Genomic DNA, 21,582 nt, shown 5'->3' on the forward strand with positions numbered 1-21,582 from the left:
GTTGGCAGGGCAGGCAAGTCAAGTGTGTCTATTCCTGCAAGCCATTGTGCTCGGTTTTATTTCACTGAGGCAATGCAGGACTGAACATTTGCAGGCTCAGCGTGGAGTGGAGAGGTATAAACAAGCCCTGGAAATGGTCAGGTGCCAGCTAGGACAGTAAAATTCTGAGAAAATATTTGTTCAGCTGTCTCCTCGTGACAAAAAAAGAAAAGGGAAGCAGAGGGAGAGATCCAGCAAAGTTGGGGTAGCGTAATAATTCCAACCAGTCAAAGCTGTGTGGTTATATGAATATGTGTGATAAATCATGGCCAGATTTGTATCTGTTGAAGAATAAAAGATTATTTGATCCAAAACAGTAATAAGGCACTAAAATTAGGATACTTATTGCTTCCTTTTTGTTTCTTATCTTCAGTGGCCTTTGCTAGTTGTTGATGACTGTACTGGTAACAGTATCCTCAAACCAGACACTCTGCAACTAAAATTCCCTTTAACTTCAACTGTGAAGCTGTGAGTGGTTTAAAGGGTGCAGAACTGGGTCATTAGGAAGAAATGAGGGAGGGAGCTACAGGTAAACTATGCCATTCCATCAGGACGCTCTGAGCTTTAGTCACTTCTTGGTTCAAAAGCTCCATTTCTGAGGTCAGGTACAGAAGTGCAACCGAGCTCTGTGACGCTGGGTAGCAGGACCATATGACCACCACCTGAAAGCGATCTGGGCAAAAGAGATCAGTGCAGTCAATCTTTTGACGTTTAGAGCGAGAGAGAATTAAGATTTGTTCACGTTGAGGGGAACCAGTGGGGATTTAAAAAAAAAAAAAAAAATGCAGCCTGTATGGCGGAGAAGGTAATCAGGCATGGAAATGAAAGTGCGTGTTGTAGAGCATTCAATGGTATCATCTGCATATAGAAAGTGCAATTCAGTCGCATTGCAGGAGTCGTTGAAAAGTGGGTCGTCGTGCCTTTCCTGCTGTGAGCATGTTCAGCTTCTTCTGTAGTCATTGATGTGATTGGTATAGTGATAATAGTAATGTTGTGACTGTAAAAATAAATATATATGTATTTAGCTTTGTGTGAATACATGTTTAAGTTTAAGATGCCAAGCAAGTAAAAGCAAGTTAAAGTGTAATACGAGTGAATATTTTCTAACTGCCCCTCTAACAGCTAGAGGTGCTTGTTATATTCCTTTGACTTGGCCATTTGGACAAGAAAATTTGAAATTTTGCAAAACGTTTACAGTAAAGCGAAAGCTAACTGTGTGACTCAACTGTATTCCTTGGCCAACTTTGACGAGCCATTATTTGTCATTATTTAATAATAAAACTAAGAGGTCAGCAAGTGTATTTATGAGTTTGCTGTATCAATGTATTTGTCTAAAAACTTACATTGTTAATTAAATTTTAGATTTTATTTATGTGCAGAAAGTATATGTTGTCTTTTAAGTAGTTTGGCCTTGCATAAACGCGCATGCTCTCACTTATCGCTCTATTAAGCATTTAATTCAGTCCTGTTTAACATACTCAACATTTGGCAGGAGGCACACAACATTTCTAGCATGAAGCTCATTCAGAGAGGCACGGACTGTCCTCGGTGCCAGCTGACTTTAAAGCATTAGCTGGTATCAGCTCTACTTCGTGAGCGTGCTGTGTTTTGCCTTTTTCAGTAATGCTCATTTGAACAAAGGTTTTCCCATACGTAGCTGAAGTAATGCTCTAATCAAAGAAATGAAGGGGGCGTTTGACAAATCAGTTGTCATCTTGAGTTCACCTCATCTTCGAAGTCATTTCAATTCAGTTTTGAAGAAAACACAGCATTATACAAATGGCTGAAAATACGTCTTTGTCTCGTTTAGGGATTAACAGTTTCTGACCACCTTGATTTATTGTACTCCAGGCAGAGGCTGGGAGGAAGGGGGGGCTTTTCTCCATGTGTGCAGCAGTTCTGTGCCTAAGGTGGCAGTGTTTGGTTTATTTCCCAGGTGTTCTCAGTTTGCTGTTACTTAACAGAGTAAAATAGAGTAAAAAGCATGTTCAATCAGTGTCACTATTCCATTTTAAGTATCCTTAAATGGTAAATCATGAACCAAGTTTTAAATGGTAAATCATGAACCAAGTTTTAAATGGTAAATCATGAACCAAGTTTTTCTTTGTTTGCAGACATCAAATAGTATTGGTTTTGGAAAGGAAACAGAACGATCCATGACTATGAGTAAATCAGTAATACCTGATATTCCCTCATCGCATGAGAGCTTGATTAAGTGGGCTTATGAGCATAACTATAGTCCAGTTACTTCCTACACAAAAGCCCCTGTTGCTAACAGATTTCATCTGCAACTTGAAGATACAGGTAAGCTTGAAGAGGGACTTTTAGCATATAGAAAAAATATATCTTGTATTTCCAGGAATATGATGATTTGAACGGTGCTTTCTCAGTTTTGAAGCTTCGTTGTTGGGGGTTGCTCTTTCACTGCTCATCACCAAGAATGCTGGTAATATCTATGAATGCTGGTTAAAAAAAAAAATCTGTGGCTTTTTGATTAGAAAAGTCCAGGCAAATTGTGTTATTTCCTGATATGTTGGTGGAATTACATGGTTATAGTTTATTCAACTCACAAGCCGTTACAGCTGACCATGCTCAGTGTTCACTGGAATGGACCAGCAACTGGATATCTTGTTGGTTAAAAAGTGCAGCTTTGATTTTTATTTTTTTTTTCCAAAAGTATGAGCATAGTGTTTCCTTGAGACAACTAAATGAACATTTAAATTGTTTAGAGACAAAACTGGCTTACCAGGAAAGTCTGAGTGAACAGAATAAATACAGCCATTAAAAAAAATTTAGTTATTTGGCTGAAGTCATTGCTGATGTAAAGATATCTGGGTCCATTGAAGCTAGTGGAGTGGCATCTGCTTTTTCACTAATTCTGAATTTCAACCACTGAAAATGTTGTTTAGCTGTTTTGATAAAGCTTATGTTCACATAAATTTTATCAGTTGCACTCTCATGGGTTACAGATAATTACCTGCTTGGGCCAAATGTTGAGATTTCTGTCCTGAGCAGTTGCGTGTATAAGCCAAGAGATAGATAGTGTTCTCATTTACTCAGTGTAAAGTTAACTCTCGTTTAACTTCACTCTGATTATATAAGTAGTTCCACAACAGTGGAGTGACTGAATTTGTGATGGGGCAGGTAATGGAAGGATTTCACCCGATGATTTGCACTTGGGCTATTTCAGCAGCACTAAAATAGTGGACTTGTTGAATGTGATGTTTCTTTTACCTCTGTGGTTGCCTTTTGCATAAAATAGGCCCACTCCTTAAAGCTTATTTTCAACTCTTAGTGAGATTTCTAGCAGGGACTAAATATACCAAGATTAGATGCCTCAGTAACAACTAAACCCTTAGTGGAGGAATTGTGGCTAGTTACCTGAAAAGTGCAAAGATGCTGCTTTGGATGTCCTTAAAGAGCTTCCTTTCTGGATTTTTTTTTTTTTTTTGGTATGAAAATGATTAGTTCTGAATACTTTTAGAAAAAATATTGAATAACCTAATGTTCTCTTTTTTTTTTTTCCCTTCTTTTTTTCTTTTCAGAAGAGATGAATGATGAAGAAGACCATTCCCTTCCTCCGGAGCTGACAGAATTGCTGGGTGCCAACCCACTGCCTGCCCCAAAGAATCCTGCATTAAGTGATGGCCTGACTTTTCCTTTTCACATTAACAGAGGAAGACATGACACAGTGGGAGAAGGAATCTTCCCGTCCAGGGGTTCAGTGGATACATTAATAAATCGTGACTTTGAGCATTCCCTCTCGAAACATAAAGAACCAGAAGAGCTTCAGGGCAGTGCTCATGTAGCCCTGTCAATAAAGTGTGATGACAAAGTCATGACAGTAGCTGTAGAAAAAGACTCTCTGCAGGTTGGTGTGATCTCTTATTCTCAAATTTGGGCAGGCTTTTTTGGGCAGACCATTTTATTTCATAGAACCATAGAATCGTTTAGGTTGGAAAAGACCTTTAAGATCACTGAGTCCAACTGTTAACCTAACGCTGCCAAGTCCATCACTAAACCGTGTATGTCCCTAAGCACCACATCTACATGTCTTTTAAATATCTCCAGGGATGGCGACTCAACCACTTCCCTGGGCAGCCTGTTCCAGTGCTTGACAACCCTTTTGGGGAAGAAATTTCTCCTATTTGTATTTTGACTGAAAAAATAAACATTCTAAGATCTACAGCCATTATCACCCAACCCTCCAAAAAATAGTTTGGTGAGGAAACTACTGTAGGTATTCTTTGCCATAACTCAGGGTCATGTTTCCTCTTCCCAACAATCTGGTAGTTTGTAGAGGGATTTCTGATTAAAGCTTTGCAGGGTTGGTTCTGTCAAAAGATTACTGTACTCAGACATCAGTCTGAGTTTTTAATCTCCAAAATACAAAGAAGCTGCTTTCGATAGCTGTGTGAGACCTGAATAGATACGTCTTTACCATCTACCAGCTGACAGGTTGCTTGTGTCCGTTTGCATTGTGGAAAAGAGCCTGATACAGACAGCATTTTTAGCTCATTTCAAACCAAACAGAGTCAGCATTATTAATCAGCAGATTAATAATGAACCTGTTGTTTTCTTTGTTCCATGTTACATTTATTCCCTGTGTGTCATGTATAACAGCATTTTGAGAGTGACCTTCCCTGGGTGTCAGTACAATGAACTTCACTTCCTCCTATCAGCAGTCATGAACGGTATTCTGCGCTGCACTTGAAGCAAGAGCCTAACACAATTGTGTTTCAGCCACTTACAAAGTGCCTTTGTTTCAGGCTAGCAGCTACGCAAGGACAGAACTCTCGCTGCTGGATCACTCTTGCAAAGCCAGGATGAATGGTACCCATTTCATTTTGGAGTCTTTGCTGAACAAATGCGGGACTCGGACAGCATATATCTTGAACAAGATTGTTTATTTTAATTCTGTGAGTATTTTACAAAGAGGAGCTGCCTTCTGCACGGCACATCGTAGCGGTACAAGGAAGCCATTGTAATTAACTTTAGTCTTAGCAAAAAGGAGGCATCGTGATCTTTTCCTGTCTAGCTCAAACCTAGTTGCAGCTACAGTCCCTGTATTCAAGGAGGTATGAAGGCTGCACATTCAGTGTGCTCCTGTGGTCATATAGTATCCTAAAGGAAAGAGGAGGAGTTGGAGTTAAATACTTTTACAAAACTGCATGGCTGCCCTTTGGGGACCATCTGTACCGGTCTCAGGGAAGTTGCACCAGCTTTCCCTCTGCAGCTTTGATGTACCCATACATAAGCAGTACTACGTAGCTGTAAGGAGGGATAGGAATGAAGTTTTGTGATTGCGCAAAGCAACACCATTTAATTCATATGCTGAATTATTTTAAGTGAAATTTTTTCTTCCAAAATTGTGTGTGAAAAAGGCTTTCAAAATGTGAGGAAAAGACATTATCTGTGCATGCTTCTCTCTTATAATTTGGATTAATATTTGCTATCAGTTGATGTACGTGATGAAGGGACTCTGAATACTTGTATGTGAGTGATGATGCTAAGGAGGAGACTGGCTCAGCTTATGAGCTTGAGTACAGTGCAGCTAATCTGGTTTGGAAAGTAATGACACGTTTCTCTTGCTGAGCTTTCCAGTACATAGAAGTAACCTTGGCAAATGATGGAAAGCCTGTGGTCCAAGCCAAACACAGCTAAGGCAATCTGATCTGACCTTGCCTGGTTAAAACCGTTCTATACTGGCAAGTCTGTAGCACCTAACTTTAGAAACAGTCCCAAACCAAGACTGTGGATATAAACATCTCCAAACTACGGAATAGCATGTGTCTGGAGCTAAATACTGTCATTGTCCCTATATTCTATTATGGTCCAAACTAAAATGGGTATTTGCCTCCTCTTCTCTCCTTTCTCCATCGTGTCTTTTAATAGCCTCGGCTACTCACTTAAACTTAGAATCATGCATGGTATCTTTCAGAGTTTGGGAGCATTCCTCCTAAAAAATAAACACCATGCAGTGGAGTCTCAAAGAGTGTATATGTCACTATGCAACAGCAGTTGCTCTGTGTCCAAGAAAACAAAGAGGAAGTCCTGCAAGGGAGGGCACTAGCTGAGGAGCCGCAGGGCATACAGAAGCAGAGTGCAGAACACTGGAAAACAAAACCAGGAATTTTCAGGTGAAGAAATGGAGAGGTGTGCAAAGGAGGAAATAAAAAAGGAGGGGGAATTCAGTAGAATGTCGGAGAAAAACAAAGGGAAAAATTAAGAAAGGGACATCATGTTTTTGGGCATACATCTCTGAAAAAAAAAATGCAAATGACAGAAGAGAAAATCCTGTAAGGACCCTAACACTTTCAGTGATTTTCCGTGACTGCATTAAGGAAAACTGTAAGTTGCAAAAAATCACTTTAGAAAGCCATTTCTTTTTTCAGTGTTGATTATAGAAATACCAGAAATAGAATGGAAATGCTGGGGTGCTCATTCAGACACCGGCACCCAGACTAAGTGTCTTTGCTGGCTCTGAATTCTGGAAACAAACTAAGGGGCGTTCTCTAAATATAACCTACACATCTTACCTGCTCAGCACAAGGCTGTTTAAGACGTGCTTTCACCGTCTGCTTAGCTGGTGCACTTCTTTTGGCCTTTGCATTGTTCTGAAGAGAGAAGAAAATAATAACCATGAAGAGAGAGTGCTCAGTTATCACCTAATGCGTTTGCAATACCTTTTGTGCAGATCGTCATCCAGCTGTCATCACCAGCTGAAAGCAGCGGCTTTGATGATGACGACATGGAATCAGGTGATAATGGATTTCCAGGGGATGCTGATGAGGGAGATGTTGCTTTCTCAAGCTGGCGTGAAATAGCGGTATGTTACTCTCGGATTTGCACCTGACAGTAGAGAAATGCCTATTGTAATAGGCACTTCACATAAATTACATTAATTGTATAGCAATTAATTTGTCTTTTAACACATTTCTTCTCACTTGTATTTCTTGTGACCCTGTTGAAGATTTGCACTAAGTAGACGGAACGTGGGTGGGCCTGTATTCTACACTCCAAATTTGTCCTTATCCAACTACCGCTCCTGACTCAGGATGTATTTGTGTTGGTTTTTTCATTTCAGTTTAATTGCACGCTGCACCAGCCAGAGGATGACAGAGGCATGTTCTGGCCTCCTGAACCACACATCACCAATGTGACCTTCAACATGGAGCTGTACAAAACAGATCTGTTCCTTGCTCCCTCCCAAGGACTCTTCTCTGTTGCTGAGAATGGGCCAATATATGTAGAGGTAACAAACTGAAAAAGGCTTTCAACTAACGGAAACATTTTGCAAGGCCGTGCATCTGAGCCAAATCTGTTCTTGTCAGTTGAAAGGTCTCATTGCGCATTTGCTTTAGGCAGACAGGTAGGTACTTCGGTGGCTGCAGAGAACAGAAACCGTGCGGTAAGAAGCAGGACAATGTTTTGGGTCAAAACCAAAGGATTCCTGCAAAATGGATGAATTTACCTACAAGGTAAATTGGTCATTCTTGCGCAATCTGCTTTTCTATGCAGAACTTAAAGGTGGTCTCTGAGCTCCTGCTCTGAACTGGCATTTCCCGATGAAGACTTCAGAGTTCATTTTATTGGGTAATATGGCTGAGCCTCATCTGAAAGATGTAGGCATGCAAAAAATGGCTGCAAGTGTCTGTCTTCCATATGCTAGCGTTCTCAGGTTACAAAGTTAATACAGACTCTGATCTCTCTCCGATGCACTTACAAACACCAGTTACAATCCTTTTGAATGCTATCATACAAGAAATCTAACAGCTTTAGATAAATAAGAACAGCAAAGTCAACAGCCAGGTACCCTTGACTTCAGGTGCGTTTTGGACCTGGTAATATTTCCATGTGTTGCTAAGTTGCTTATGAAATCTGGGGAATGTCAAACCAATACAGTCAGAATTTCTAAAGATAGTCATGTGAACAGAATTTTGCATTTTTCAAATAACAGTAGGCATTAATAAATACAACACTGGCAATGAAGTAGTATCACCAGTTTATATATGAGTAAATCAAGGAGTGGTGAGCTATGGGCTTATAAGACCGGGAAAATGAGTATATTGACTGAAGCAGTGCCGTGCCATGTTTCTCTTGCCCAAGTTAGTTCCTCTTTGGGAGCCCGCGTTGCACATGATAAGCGTAGTGGCCCGTTTGACATTGGTGCAGTTTTCATTGTTCCAGTGTGTTGTGTCTCTTCCTCGTTCTCTACCCAGTGAAAAGTACTTAAGGCAGTTGAAGCAAAAAGAAAGTATGTCACGCTTGGTTAAGAATATGTTTATAAAAGACATTATTTTTTCATTTGGATAAAACCGGCTGCTTCCTTCAGCGATCTGGGATGAATCCCCCTGGCTCCGAGCCCTCTGGATTTGTCTGGTTCTGGAGCTGTTTATTCAGACAGATGTTCTGATTTCTTCATCACCTGTCCTGGCAGAAGCCTTTTTTTTCTGTTTCTCCTTCTTGCACAGTGGAAAATCTGTATCAGTTTTGAACTTCTGTGACTCCATTTTTAGCTGACGCTTTTTTTTTTTCATTTTTGTTTCTGTCTTGCTTTTGTCATTAAGAAATATATTTTGGTTTTTTGGTCAATAAATTGCTTAGGTCATAATCTGTAAGAACTACATATCTCTCTTCCTTCTCTGCTGAAAATGTTTTTTGTATTTGAATCTTTTGGCATTTTTTACTTTGTCCTCTACTGTCATTTTCTTACCATATTTTGGTCTCACCTTCCTTCTGTAGTTCTCTTGTTTCCTTGATATCATTTATCCTTTTATTTACCTGATGGTGTTTCATGATACTGTAGTATGCCTGTCCTCCTTGCCATAATCTCTTTTTTAACTAGTTTACACCATCAGCTTGTTTACCTATCAGTACCTGTGGCTTGACTTTCATTCATCAGTCTTCATTTCTCTTCTTTTTAGAAGATGGTCTTTCTTGCTTAGATGCTTCAGCACATCCCTTCATCTCTAATTTGATTGCTGCTGACATAAGGGAGGCAAAAAATGAGAAATGCCTTTATTCGCTGCACAACTCGTAGCATCCAAACATTTCTGTATAGACCACAGGAGAATTTGGCAGGCTCTTCCTTAAATATACATGCAGCACATACGGATTAAGTACACATTTAAGGCACGTTTCTTCTAAGAATGAAATTATTTCTTGTGGAACCGTGTTCATCGGGCAGTGTTAATGGTTAGGCACAACACTTCTGTTGTTTATTAAGAGCAACATGCTTCATTTGTTACAAATTCCATTTAAATTTTTTTCCTAATTATTGTGTAGCATTTGTTGTCTGCATTCCAGTCCAGCTGAACAACATCAGTGCCCTGGAAGTTTGCAGTCTTAATTATTTTTCATAAAAGAATATGAATTTCAGACTTACAATAAACTAAAAGGATCATTTCACAAGAAATTATGGCTTTTTAGGAGGCTCCCCTGCCCCCCCGCCCCCAGTACAAGAATGCCAAGCCAGCTCATCTGTCGCACCTGATTTATGGCTCCATCAGCCCTGTTGTGTTTTTTGCTTTTTTTTTTTTTTTTTTTCCCCTTTTTCATTAAAGTTTCAAACAGATACAAAGACGTGGAATTAGTAATTGACTTCCGGACCGCTCCGTTACAGTCTGTGTGTCTGAGGGAAGCAGCGCCATCTCAGGTGGCAGCTGCAGTCATTAATTACGTGTCTGATCTGGACTGGTTTTTTCATCTGCTTTCGGAAGGATAAGGGATTGCTGTATTTATGCACGGTTATGCTATTAAACAGCTGCTAGTTTTGAAACCACAGATTTTCTGTCTCTCGGTTTGACAGTCTACCCTTAACATTTAGCATTCAAAATAGTTCAGATTAGAAGTGGCACTGGAAAACTGCTTAAAAATTGTTGAAAATGTTAATGAAATGTGAACTAAAAATGTCATTTCTGAGATCTTACCATCTCTTTCTTTTTAATGCAGGTGTCTGTGACTAAAGCTGACAGATCCTTGGGCTTTGCCATTCAAACATGCTTTGTTTCCCCGTTTTCAAATCCAGATAGAATGTCTGACTACACCATTATAGAAAACATTTGTCCTAAAGATGAATCTGTTAAATTCTACAGCATTGAGAAGGTGAACTTCCCGATACCACATGCACAGAAGGACAAAAAAAGATTTAGCTTTGTGTTTAAACCAATGTTCAACATCTCGCTGCTCTTTCTGCACTGCGAGTTGACTTTGTGTACAAATAAAGACAAAGATACTCAAGGACTGCCAAAGGTCAGTAAATTCTTAAAGTCTAAACTTCTGATGTAGGTGAGAATAAGATTTTTGGTTTTTATCTGAACTTTGAAGTGAATAAACGGTTTTCTATGGAATTGATGTCATGAACATGATATCTCTAGGCTCAAGATTTTAATAGGTAAGAGTTGTGATGCCATGCATTTTGGCTGCATAATTTACAGTTTCTGTTTAAACTCCATTAGTGGTTATGTGGTTCAGAGTTATCTTTGTTATCCGTATCGCATCCATATCCAAAGCACAAACAACGTTAGCTTTAATTTCCAAAGACATGCATAATATCAGGTAATGTTGCAATCTGATTGTTTCAAAAGAGAATTGCCAAATTTTGCTTTATAACTAATGGAAATGGCTGTAAATTAGTTGTTAAAGAATGTGTTCTAAGGATTTGGAATTTATTTTTGCTTTGGGGTTTATGCACATCCCCCTTAAAATGTAGTTTTTAAAAATGATTTGTCATTGTTGATCAACACATGTGTTGGTGGCTACAGTTTTGGCTACCAGATTTTTAAAAAACATATGTACTAAAAATAATTACTACCGTTTAAGTTCAGTAGTAACACTCTCATAAAGGTTAGAGGATCCTTAATGAAGGCAAAGCTTACGTCCTGGAGCACAGCTAAGAATTACCTTTGCCAGTACACTACACGGGGGTTGTTTGGAGGTTCTCCTCTTTTTTTGGTAAATAATACAGGATAACACGGATAATGAGGCAACTGTGCAGCTGGAACAGCTGTCTTGGCGGACAGGTGACTCTCTGACCTCACACACTGTTTTTTCCACCCACAGTGCGTTCCTCCTGATGAAGCTTGCACCTCTCTCAATGTGGATATGATCTTGGCCATGATGCACAACAAGAAAACCTTCACCAAGCCCCTTGTTGTAATAACACATGAAGGAAAACCAGAAGGTATGAAAATGAGCTTAAACTGTTTAATAAAGCTATATACATTATATTGTGTAACATACAGCCGCTTGAAATGAGGGAGTACTCCAAGTATGTGGCATTGTATAATCTTGTGGTGATCCTGTGTTTGTAAGATATTATTTGTTTAGACATTTCCCTGGCAGCAATCATCGTGGCAGTTCATTGCCGTTTTTTAACCGTCTTTATTGATCTCCAGACATGTTGTTTTGCCAGGGTTTGAGAAACAAATACTGTACTACACAACAATATGTGTTTCATAAGTATGAATATAGCAGTAGTGCTTCCAGCAACTTCTTGTTGCCCAGAGAACAAAGGCAGTGCTCTGCTCCCTGCTGTATCGTTTCTTTATTGTGCTTGTAAACATATATTTAGGAACAACAACAATGGAATTACAAAGTATTGAGGACGCTAAAGCCTCAGAAGTTGGTAAAGCAAAATGGTGGCCACCAGAGAGAGGCTTCTTAGACTGTTAAACTATTAAGACCAAAAGATGAGACGCACAAAGGTATTTTAGCTCCACTTTGGTGGGGCTTGTTTGATTATGTAATCTTTATGGAAAAAACCACGAGTGTGGCTAGTAGCTGGATGAAGGAGGTGAAAAGGGTGAAGAACATTATGAGAATATACGCTAGCTTAAGAATATGCCCTGTGAGTGATGGGAAATAAGAACTGTTTCCACAGTTTCATTTAATTTGAAAGTTTTTCTTAGTTAATCCCTCTGACAACAGCATCAGTCATGTTTTGAAGCATTCATAGAAGAAAATACACGTGCGTTATCTTTTCTTTTTGTATCAGCACGGCAGTTTAATCAGAAGCTTCAGTGGCTTCACGTGCACATCAAAATCTTCCAGTTGTGTCCAAAGGCTGTTTGACTTTTGGAATGCTTTTTGGGGGGTGTCAAAGGATGGGGATCAGAAGTCCTTTAACCTCCATTGTACAGTGCAAGCTTTTTAGCTGCAAACAATTTAAAGTACCATACAGCATTGCTAAGGGACATAAGCAACAACTGTTTCTGTTTAACTCTGCAAGTCAGCTTATGTTTAGGTTTTTTTACAAATCTGTTAATACAGATCAAATCCACTATGAACTAAAGGCACGTATTTGAGCTGTCAATGTGGTAAAATTAAAACTGTGCTTTGGGCCTGATTCTGCGCTTTTTCTTTTTGCAGAGCTTTCTTTTTTTTTCAGTGGTTTTTCTGTTGGGAATAAGTAAATCCTGCAACTGAAGTTCAGCTTTCAATAAACAGACTCGTACTCTGAGCTCTCTTGCCCTTCCGATGTGTGGAGCATTGTGCGCAGCTCCCGTCTCGGGCTCTACTCAGAATGTTGTCTTTGTCAGAGGCACAAGGTCTTAGTGTGCAAAGATGAGCTAAATTTATAAAGATTACTTACAAGACAACAGCGTGATAGAGTGTTTTGTTGCATTGTGGGTGATTTAGTCTAATTGTGGGATGTTTGGTGGAAATCTCCCCAGCATATCACAGCTTTCAGTCATAATACAAAGTGGCACATTAACAACAAAGCTTTCTTGGTATGCAGTTCTTCTGCAGTGAATCAAGCAACCCTTTTTAAAAGCCAAATGCCATTGTTGGCCAATACGTGAACCTAAGATTGGGAGAAGAAATTATATCACATTACTGAACAGGAGAATTTACATCTCAGAGGTGGTGTTCTTCATTTTCTTTCATGTGAACAGGCCAGCTTCCATTGTTGTAAACCATATTACGTGAGTTACTGCCATTGGATCCGCTCTCCAAGCCAAATGTAAAGTTGCGTGCTTGGCGTTTCAAATGACCAGAACAAACTGGTCATTGCAAAGGTGTCATCTTTTTTTCGTCAGACATAAGCTTATGACCATCACTGACCATAATAGAAATCACAACTGTATATCTAAATGAAAGTAACTCTTCCTCCCTTCCTAGTTTTGTTAGTGATTTACAAGCTCTGTTGCTTACGTTATTGCAGTAGATCCCAATGGAAGTGTCTTAAAACCTCACTTCATGTCATGTTCTTTTCCTTTGCATTCTGGCATTTCACACACACATTCCCCCCCCACCCCTTTCAATGAAAGGCATATGGATAGCCATTTAAATGCTAGGAAACATGTGTTCTTCTGTTGAAATAATCTACCACTGTCATTGTTCAGATTCTTGCTAAGTGTGGAAACTTTAGATTATTATTTCTACAGCAAAAGAAGACAGGTCATAGAAAGGGGGTCAAGTGAGCAGTTAACAAGCGCCTCTATCCTACAAAGGTATAGAAAATCATGATGGTTTCTAAAGGCTGGCTGACAGTGTTTTAAATTAGATGCTTTTCCTGGACCTAAACATTCCCACTACTTCTGTGTTGCTCTGAGCAACCCACAGTAAAATACACGTAAGGACTGGGTCACTGGGGAGAATTGATAATGGGCCGCATAGCCTATCATTAATTAGCGGACCTCATATTCTCTGTAGAGAGACCAGTGACAGAATGAGCATGGAAAATTCATTCTCCCCTCAGCTCAGAAAGCGTTTTCTTGGCACTTGGGACATGCTAGTGGAGTGTTTGGACAATCTGATAGCGCCCTTACCCATGTTTGTGCTGCTCAATGCTCCTTGGTTTCAGTCCAGCCCTCCTCGCAAATCTCATATTCAGTTATGCTTTTGCTGTTATGTGCGCTTCACAACTTTCCAGCTTATTTGTGCATGCACGCACACCCCCCTCTGCGTTCTCACCTGTTTCCTACTACTGTTCCACCTGTTCCCTGTCGTCCTGCCAAGAGTGATCTGGAAGAGACGCTCACGTGTTAGAACAAGTGACAGGAATGCAGTTTAAGAATAAGTCGCTTTTTTGGATATTGTAGGCGCGTGTGTCTCAGAGCCTGATGATCTTATAGGATATTGCTGGCAGTTTGCTGCTGCCATTTGGGTTTTAGAAGTTAGAAGCATAGTCTTGGTTTAAGAATACTTTAAATAAATAAATATATTCATTTTCAGTATTTGTGAGCCGCTATGTTTACATAGCAATTAAACTTTTTTTTAGTTGCTAAATATACAAAAACAAGTATTGGGACACTGTCTTACCAAATCCTTTTACAGCTGTTGCACTGAACACACTCAGATAGGCCAGAATTTAAATGAGATCCCTAGGTTACTGGGCAATCCAGAAGGAAACTGCAGCTAACCAAACAGGTCCTTGGGTCTGAAGCCAGAATCTCTGACTCTTCTGCTTGAGGTGGCATTCTTGGAGAAAGATAAGAGAAGCTAGTTAAGTAAAAGAAGGGAAAATTCTTCATTTTTTTAACATATGTTTACTTGTCTCTTTCTGTTACATGCTGATAATGATGATGATATTTGATATTCTTGCCAAGAATAATAGCTTTGATATAATAGCTATGATCTTGTATTTCCTATATATAATTAAAAAACAAAACAAAACCAAAAAAATCACTCAACTTCCAAGACAGAATACCAAGTAGGACTCAGGAAAATGTGTGAATCAACACATATTCATGCAATTTGGACAAAGCAGTGTGTATCATGCCATAATACTGTCTTTTCTTTAGAAGTGATAGCCGGTGTTTGATTTTTTTTTTTAATTTTTTTTTTTTTTTTGTGATTTAGCATGCTGGTATCTCATGTTTGTGGTTAGTGAGTAGTCAGATGAATGTAATCACCTTAAAATAGCCTTTGCAATCTGTGCTCTTTAAGAGCCCCACATAGGGATAACCAGAGTTACTGCAGGTCAGACCTGATGACATCTGGGTGGGAAAGGTTGCAGTGTACTTGCCAGCAAAATATATGATGCATGAACTATACTGTAGATATGTTCCCCCGAGGAATGATCAGTATACGACTCGAATTTTTCTGAGCTGAGCAAGATTATTGAATTCGGGCTGGTTTTCCTTAAATTCCTGGTTTGTAAAAATTACAATTAATGTCTTTCTGTCAGATCAGATCCTGAAGGTTGCTTGCATAGTTCGTAGGCTGTATGTGGAACTCTGTCTGATTAATGTTTTGTGGGTTTGTTTTTGTTTTTTTTAAATTAGATCCTTCCCTTCCAAAGCCAAACGTGAGACAGCCACGTAAGTAACTCTTAAACCAATCTCTTTTAAGCCTTAAACTTTTGTCTAGAAAGTATTAGATCAATGAAGAAAATTATCTTCAAGCTTTCTGAGTGTGTGTGTGTGTGTGTGTTAAATTCTGGCACAGCACAGAATTCTGACTGTATTGCTGATGGAGAGATTCCCATCAGTGTTTAGAGAGAAGGGCTGCGACCTTTTGTGTACGTGAAAATCAAATTTGGGAAAACACCATTGAGGGTCTCAGCCTTAGCGAGTTCATTTGCTGATGTGTGTGTGTTATTTCCCCCTTCTCTGCTGAGGCCACTGCTTTCCCAACCAGGGTTTCAGCAGCAATGCCGTCTTACGGAGCTCCTGTGTCCTACTCCAAGCCTCACGCCTACCCTGCACTGCAGCTGGCCACATCCCCAGTTACTCTGGCAGCAGCACCTATAGGTCATGCTGTAGATGAGATCATTGACTTGATACGGATTAATTTCTTTGTTTTTTTCTGTTGTCTTGGCGTAGTGAATTAACCAGGGTCAATTACTGACCCAGGAAGGGAAGAAAATGAGAGAAGCAGCACTAGAAGACAATAATAAACAGGAAGGTGAAGATGATTTGTAGCCAAAAACAAGAATGAATGGAGAAAAGGGGAGATTAGAAGAGGAAGTGCAAAGGTTTTTTCCTCTGCTCCTGTCCCTATGTCTTTGGGACTAAATTTGCTCAAATTAGCAAGGGGAAGGAGAAATTATGGTCCTGCCACTTCAGCCTCCATGTGACTTTCTCCTCTCCACTAAGTTTTCTCCTAAGAGGAGAGGACACTGTCTGCTGCCTTGTAGAAAAAACGGTTGAGTTTAGGAGAGTCTTTTCTGTTTGCATTTAAAATGACCAGATGTGGCCAAAGGAATCAGAAACAGTCTCACAGAAGAAATGGGAGAAAAACCTTCTAAGCCACTATCTGTCAGTTGTTGCATGTGCAAACTTGGTCGCAGGCACCCAGAAATGGGTCCTGAAGGCCCTTGCCAGCCGGAACTGCTGGAGAAGACATTTGTCAAAAGGGGAAAGGGGGAATGGCCCCGAGGATCTCAGGAGCTGTTGGGCTGGGGGATGTCCATAGGGACGCCTGCTGGCTGCAGGAATGTGTAAAGTGAGGGTGTTGGTTGGAGAACTGAAATTCCACTGAAGGATACCACTGAGAAGATCCAGTCAGCTCATTTCCTGGCCAGCTTAGTCAGTAAAACGTTGCTCACTGGCCTAAGTCATTTTGTGCACTGGGAGACATTAAAAATACTGAAACCAGAAATCAATTTTGTAAGAAGAAATTTCCCCAAATGATTGCTAAAAGAGTGATTATTATTTTTTGAAGTATTTCTAATCACCAAAAAGAAAAACACAAAAGCCACAAGTTTCTCTGTTTGGATGGTTAACACTGGGGGGCAATACATCCAGGAACCAGATGCTGTTACCCTTGAAACGGTACTGCAAAAGGGCCTCTCCCCTAGAAAGTGATTTGCATATGTGTGTGGTTCTATTTTTGTGTTCTGGAATTAATTTCAGTTATTGAAAGCATTGCCAAATGTGAAAAACAATTGTTTCTATTTATGTTTTCGCTGACTTTTTGCTGGCATCTCTTCCCTCTTAACAGCAGTTCCGTTCTCCACCTAGATTTCAGACTGAACTTGCAGGAGATGCAGGGGAAAGTTTGCTTGAATGTTAAGGCATTTAAATGACTTTTGCCAAAAATCTCAGCCTTTTTAAAACACATTTTTAAGATAAATGGATATTAATTGAAAGCAAGTTATTAACAGCCAACTGAAAATGCTTAATTTTTGCAACGTTTTCCAGATTTGGGTGTGCTGAGCTGGGGTTTTGCTGTGTGATGTGGAACAGTTGGTTGGACTGAAGCCAGTCCCTGAAAGCATCACTTTTATTTCCTTGATGCAAATCTGCTAGTCTGTTCCTTAAAATGGTGCTTAAATAACTATGACTTTTTTTAAAAACTTTTCCATGAAAGCGTAAGGGTGAATTTGTGTAAAACCGTATTTGCCACTGAAAATCAAAAGTCCTCATTATGTGTGTTTACCTTTGTAGCTGTGTTCTACGGTCTGGACACGCTGACTGTCGTGGGCATTGCCTTTGCGGCATTTGTAATTGGAGCCCTGCTAACAGGAGCACTCTGGTTTATCTACTCTCGCACAGGTAAGTTTGAGGGCTCTTACAGACCTCGCCGCAGATCATGCTGCAGGAACTGCGGTGGGGTCTGAACTCTTGCAAGGTGGGAGGAAAGGGGAGGGGGGCCAGCAATGGCTATCCCGGACTCTTTTTCTTGCTCTCTGTTCTTACTAGGGTGTTTTCCAGCAACTCCTCCCATGAGCCTGTTGGTGCGTATCAGCAGATTGATACCCGCCCTTCCCTAAAGGGAGGTGTTGTGCATTATGAACATGATTTAAAATTTGCTAAAATAATTTTAAACGCAAATCTTGAAAATTCATCTGGGACATGAATGTTCCTGGCTCGTGCGTTATCGTTAGCAGCATCTCTGTATTTCAAATTTAGTTAACATGTCAGTTAATGGATCCCTTTTGGTTCCCGCACTCCTTTTTTAAAAATTTTTTGCAGTTACTAAATTAGGCTGATGTGACTGGGAATGTGATGTGATCAGTACGAGGAGTGGGCCAAATGGCTAAGAGAATGCTTTATTTACATAGACATATTCTGAATATAACTAGACTTGAAAATGTTTCTTGGGCCTTGATTACGTAGAATTTTTGCCCCAATTATTTATTCCTCCATTCTTCCACTGTTGGTAGAAGTCGTGTGTAATCTCACTTAATTGTGTCCAACCAAATAACCAGGAATGTGCCTGAACTGGTGCAGCCTTTATGCATAGATAATTTTTCAGTATCTCCTCAGAATTTTTTTCCATACTAAACTAAGCTAGCAGAAATACAACACTGTATTGGAAGAAGAGGGAGTTTTGGGAGCTTTCTGTTGCATGCAGTCTGCAAGGTGGTACAGACGAAGACTGGACACTGACGGGGCCTTGGTTTGCAGCATCTGACCTCGGCTGCTTGTGGATTACGGGGTATCTCAGGATCCCTACAGCGTGCTGGACTCCCAGCTACTTCCACTTTTGACCTCGCAAGACCCTGCCAAGATCTCTGGGAGGTGGGGAGAATGTGAGGTCAACTACTCCAAACCTGTGCAGCTCTGCAGCACTGGAATTCTCCCGTAGCCCACTGCAGGTTTTTTTCGGCATCTAAAACCTCATGGAAGCTATTTAGGAGTGAGAATCCGGCCCTGTCGGGTCAGAGCTTCTGTAAATATTATGACCCAGGAGCTTATGTTAATTTGGAAAAAAAAACTGTGGGTTTTTTTCCAGTTGGCAGTACAACAACTTTGTATAAGCAGTTTAATACTTCTCAATGTATCAGCTGTGTATGAAGCTTGTTTGGAATTGAGGCAAATGTGGAAAATTTAAAGGCTGTGATAATATGTATAAATAGTATAATTCTGCCTCATATACTACTGAAACATTGTGGAAGAAAAGTAAGTGCAGTTTCAATGAGTAAATGTGTAGGTTAAGAAGGTAATTTCCAAAGAGGTAGCCTTTATTAACAAAAAATTAAAACAATTGTTAAATTAATATCGTTGGTCCTGCATTTGTGGAAGTTCAATCTCTGTTTGTATACAGAACCATCTATAGACACACGTGTGTCAGCAGTAAAGGAACACTGGGAAGCCAACATGATAAATCCTTCAGCAACAATAGGACTTGGACCAATCCCATTAAAAGAATTATATTAACAAAGTGCATCAGTCACGGTGACCATGTACAAGTAGCGGAGAGGGCAGCTGCTCTGGCTCTGTGTTTGAGAGATGAAAATAAGTGGAGAAAAAGGCCAGACAAAAAGTAATAAATGAGAAGAAAAGAAAGGAAGAGGATGTTGTAACTCATCAGATCAGAGAATCACAGAAATGATAAAAAATATCTAGGAAGTTACCTGGTTCAGATTTTCCAAGGATTGTGAAAGTGAACCTATGTTCCTGTGCACATAATTTTTCTGTGCATATTATCTTGTATCTACAAAGGACAGCTTGCAGCAGAGTACAGTGAAGGCTCTGGCAGGGGCAGCCTCCGAGAGGACGACTGCTGTGGCAGAGAAGATAATCCAGCTGCAGTGGGAACGTTTTAGAGCTGGCTGCAGACTTTTATTAAAATAAGGAGGGGAAAAAAAAGATAACCTAAATTTCATCTACAGAGCGGCTGTCTTTTGCCATTAGAGAATTCACGCGTTGCTGAATTGTGTTCTGAAATCTCATCTTTTGTGGCAAGTAGCACTGGGTTTCTAATGCATGGTTTAGACCAAAGGTTGGAAGATAGTTCTTTCTCAAACTGTGTTTTGGTGACACTCAGAGCATGGACAAAAGCTACTGCTGGTGAAGAATGGCAACTTGGGATGTGTGAAGTAAGGTATTTTTGTTGCTTAGTGCTTTACGCAATACAGCAAAAGGCCACCTTTTTGCCAGTAGTAGTAAGGTTTGCCAGTATAGTTTTATCAGTATGTCTCTACTGGCAAGACTCATTCTAGCATGGAGAAAACTTTACGTGAATGAGCTCTTTTGTTCATCTTGATAGGCAGTTAATATTAAAACCTCAAACAATTGATAGCAGAAAAGACCTACAAAATAAGCAGGATTTCATCTCCAAATGTTGAACAAGGATTGTTGTGTTGGGTTTTTTTTCATGTAGGACTTTTGCTGATTTTAGTAATGAAAAAATCAGGGATTTCTCCCAACGCATCGAAATTGTGCTTTAAAATACTCTGGATTCTCCGAAACAATTCAACATGGAGTGCAGATGTCCTAGGATACGCAGGTAGTAGAGGAAGAGACGGGGGAAGCTAGGATTATGGCAACGGAGGAGGAATTTTACCCAACTTTTCTGCAAAAGGACTCCGCACTTTTTATCCTTTTTCCAGTCAGTTAAAGGACGTGAAGGGTGGCTGAAAGCTTTCCACAGCAGTGTTGGTTCTGCCCGGAGAGGACCCAAGAACAAAGGGAAAGTAGCAGAGATTTGCCACAATTAACCCAATTTACCTGGGAGTTTTACGAAGAAGCAAAAATTTTGTGGCGTACATGGATGCAGAAACCCTTCAAAATTTAACCATGTAAATATCTGCCAATGTAATATCTGCCTTAATAGGGATAATTGACTATGTTTAGGAAGGGACATGCACAAGTCTGATTAGTTGATGAGGCTGCCGAACCCAGCAAAGTGAATGAACCAAGCAAAGTGAATGCTGTGTTACAGAGAGTATCGGTTGCTTCACGCTCTTAGAAAGCGTGCTTTCCTTCTTCTCCAGGCAGTGTTGCAAGTTAACAGGATAAAATGTTCCAAAATCTGAGAAGTTAAAAGCGTCCCTCCTCCCCCACTTCTCCCCTTTTTATGGGATCTGATTTAAAATAAACTGACATAGCAACCAATTATATTTGGCAAACGGAGATAGAAAAGCAAACATTCAGACTTCCTGGACAGGGAGTACAACTGGCAGCTTTCCTAAGTGTGAATAATAAAGTGCATGTTGTCGCATTCAGATGGGTAAAAGCTTGTTTACTGTCAATAGATGAGACATGTCCATTGGGAGCAGTTCTGATTCAGTAACATGAGATACATGAAGCTGTTTACATGAAAAAGACAGATGGGGAATGCCTCTTCAGTGAGAATTTACATTTCTTTACATCCTTTTCATGAATATTCTTTAAAAATACTTCGCTACAGATTAGCTAGGTGTTGAGGAAATAAAATGCAGGAAAAATCAGCCGGTCCAAATGTAGCTGCTAGACTGTGTTCATAACGTCACTGTGATTTGGATTTTTTTTTTCCTTGAGGACATTGAGAATTTGTTATTGTTCAACAAGTGATCGTGGTATATCAGAGCTGCTGATTGTGCTCTAGGAATGAGGTGCTGCAGAGGCAATGGAATTACAGCGGAGGGAAGGGGGCTCCCATCCCAAACCGTGGGGAAGGTGCCTCCTAAGATGCTTTCCAGAGGAGCCGGGAGGAGCAGAGCGAGCTGTTGGGCTCGCGCGGGGACTCCGGCACTGCGTTTGCCACTTTGCCATAAAGAAAAACATGCGTTTAGCTTCTAAATGAATTTCTGGTTAAACGCATACAGATTGTATGGACATGCCGCGGCTGACGCAAAGCTGTGTGCAATCGTGTGGTTTGCAAAATGGGTGACAGCGGAGCTGCAAGGAGAGGCGGGGGGAGGGCGCGGGGGCCGGGGGCCCC

At 40.2% G+C, this 21,582-nt stretch overlaps 1 protein-coding gene across 2 annotated transcripts in view; it reads left to right on the top strand.

Moving 5' to 3' along the window:
- TGFBR3 (transforming growth factor, beta receptor III) overlaps positions 1-21,582 on the top strand; it is a 107,003-nt gene that overhangs the window by 82,589 nt on the left and 2,832 nt on the right. The window contains exons 7-15 of one of the 2 annotated variants that reach the window (XM_009333784.1): positions 2,154-2,343; positions 3,585-3,910; positions 4,809-4,958; positions 6,737-6,868; positions 7,127-7,294; positions 9,994-10,293; positions 11,104-11,224; positions 15,273-15,308; positions 17,379-17,486. In XM_009333784.1, coding sequence (XP_009332059.1) covers positions 2,154-2,343; positions 3,585-3,910; positions 4,809-4,958; positions 6,737-6,868; positions 7,127-7,294; positions 9,994-10,293; positions 11,104-11,224; positions 15,273-15,308; positions 17,379-17,486 — 1,531 coding nt within the window. The remainder of the gene's footprint in view (positions 1-2,153; positions 2,344-3,584; positions 3,911-4,808; positions 4,959-6,736; positions 6,869-7,126; positions 7,295-9,993; positions 10,294-11,103; positions 11,225-15,272; positions 15,309-17,378; positions 17,487-21,582) is intronic. The other variant, XM_009333785.1, reaches the window with a different exon arrangement.

The sequence above is a fragment of the Pygoscelis adeliae genome, unplaced genomic scaffold, assembly GCF_000699105.1.
Source record: "Pygoscelis adeliae isolate BGI_AS28 unplaced genomic scaffold, ASM69910v1 Scaffold10, whole genome shotgun sequence".
Lineage (NCBI taxonomy): Eukaryota > Metazoa > Chordata > Aves > Sphenisciformes > Spheniscidae > Pygoscelis > Pygoscelis adeliae.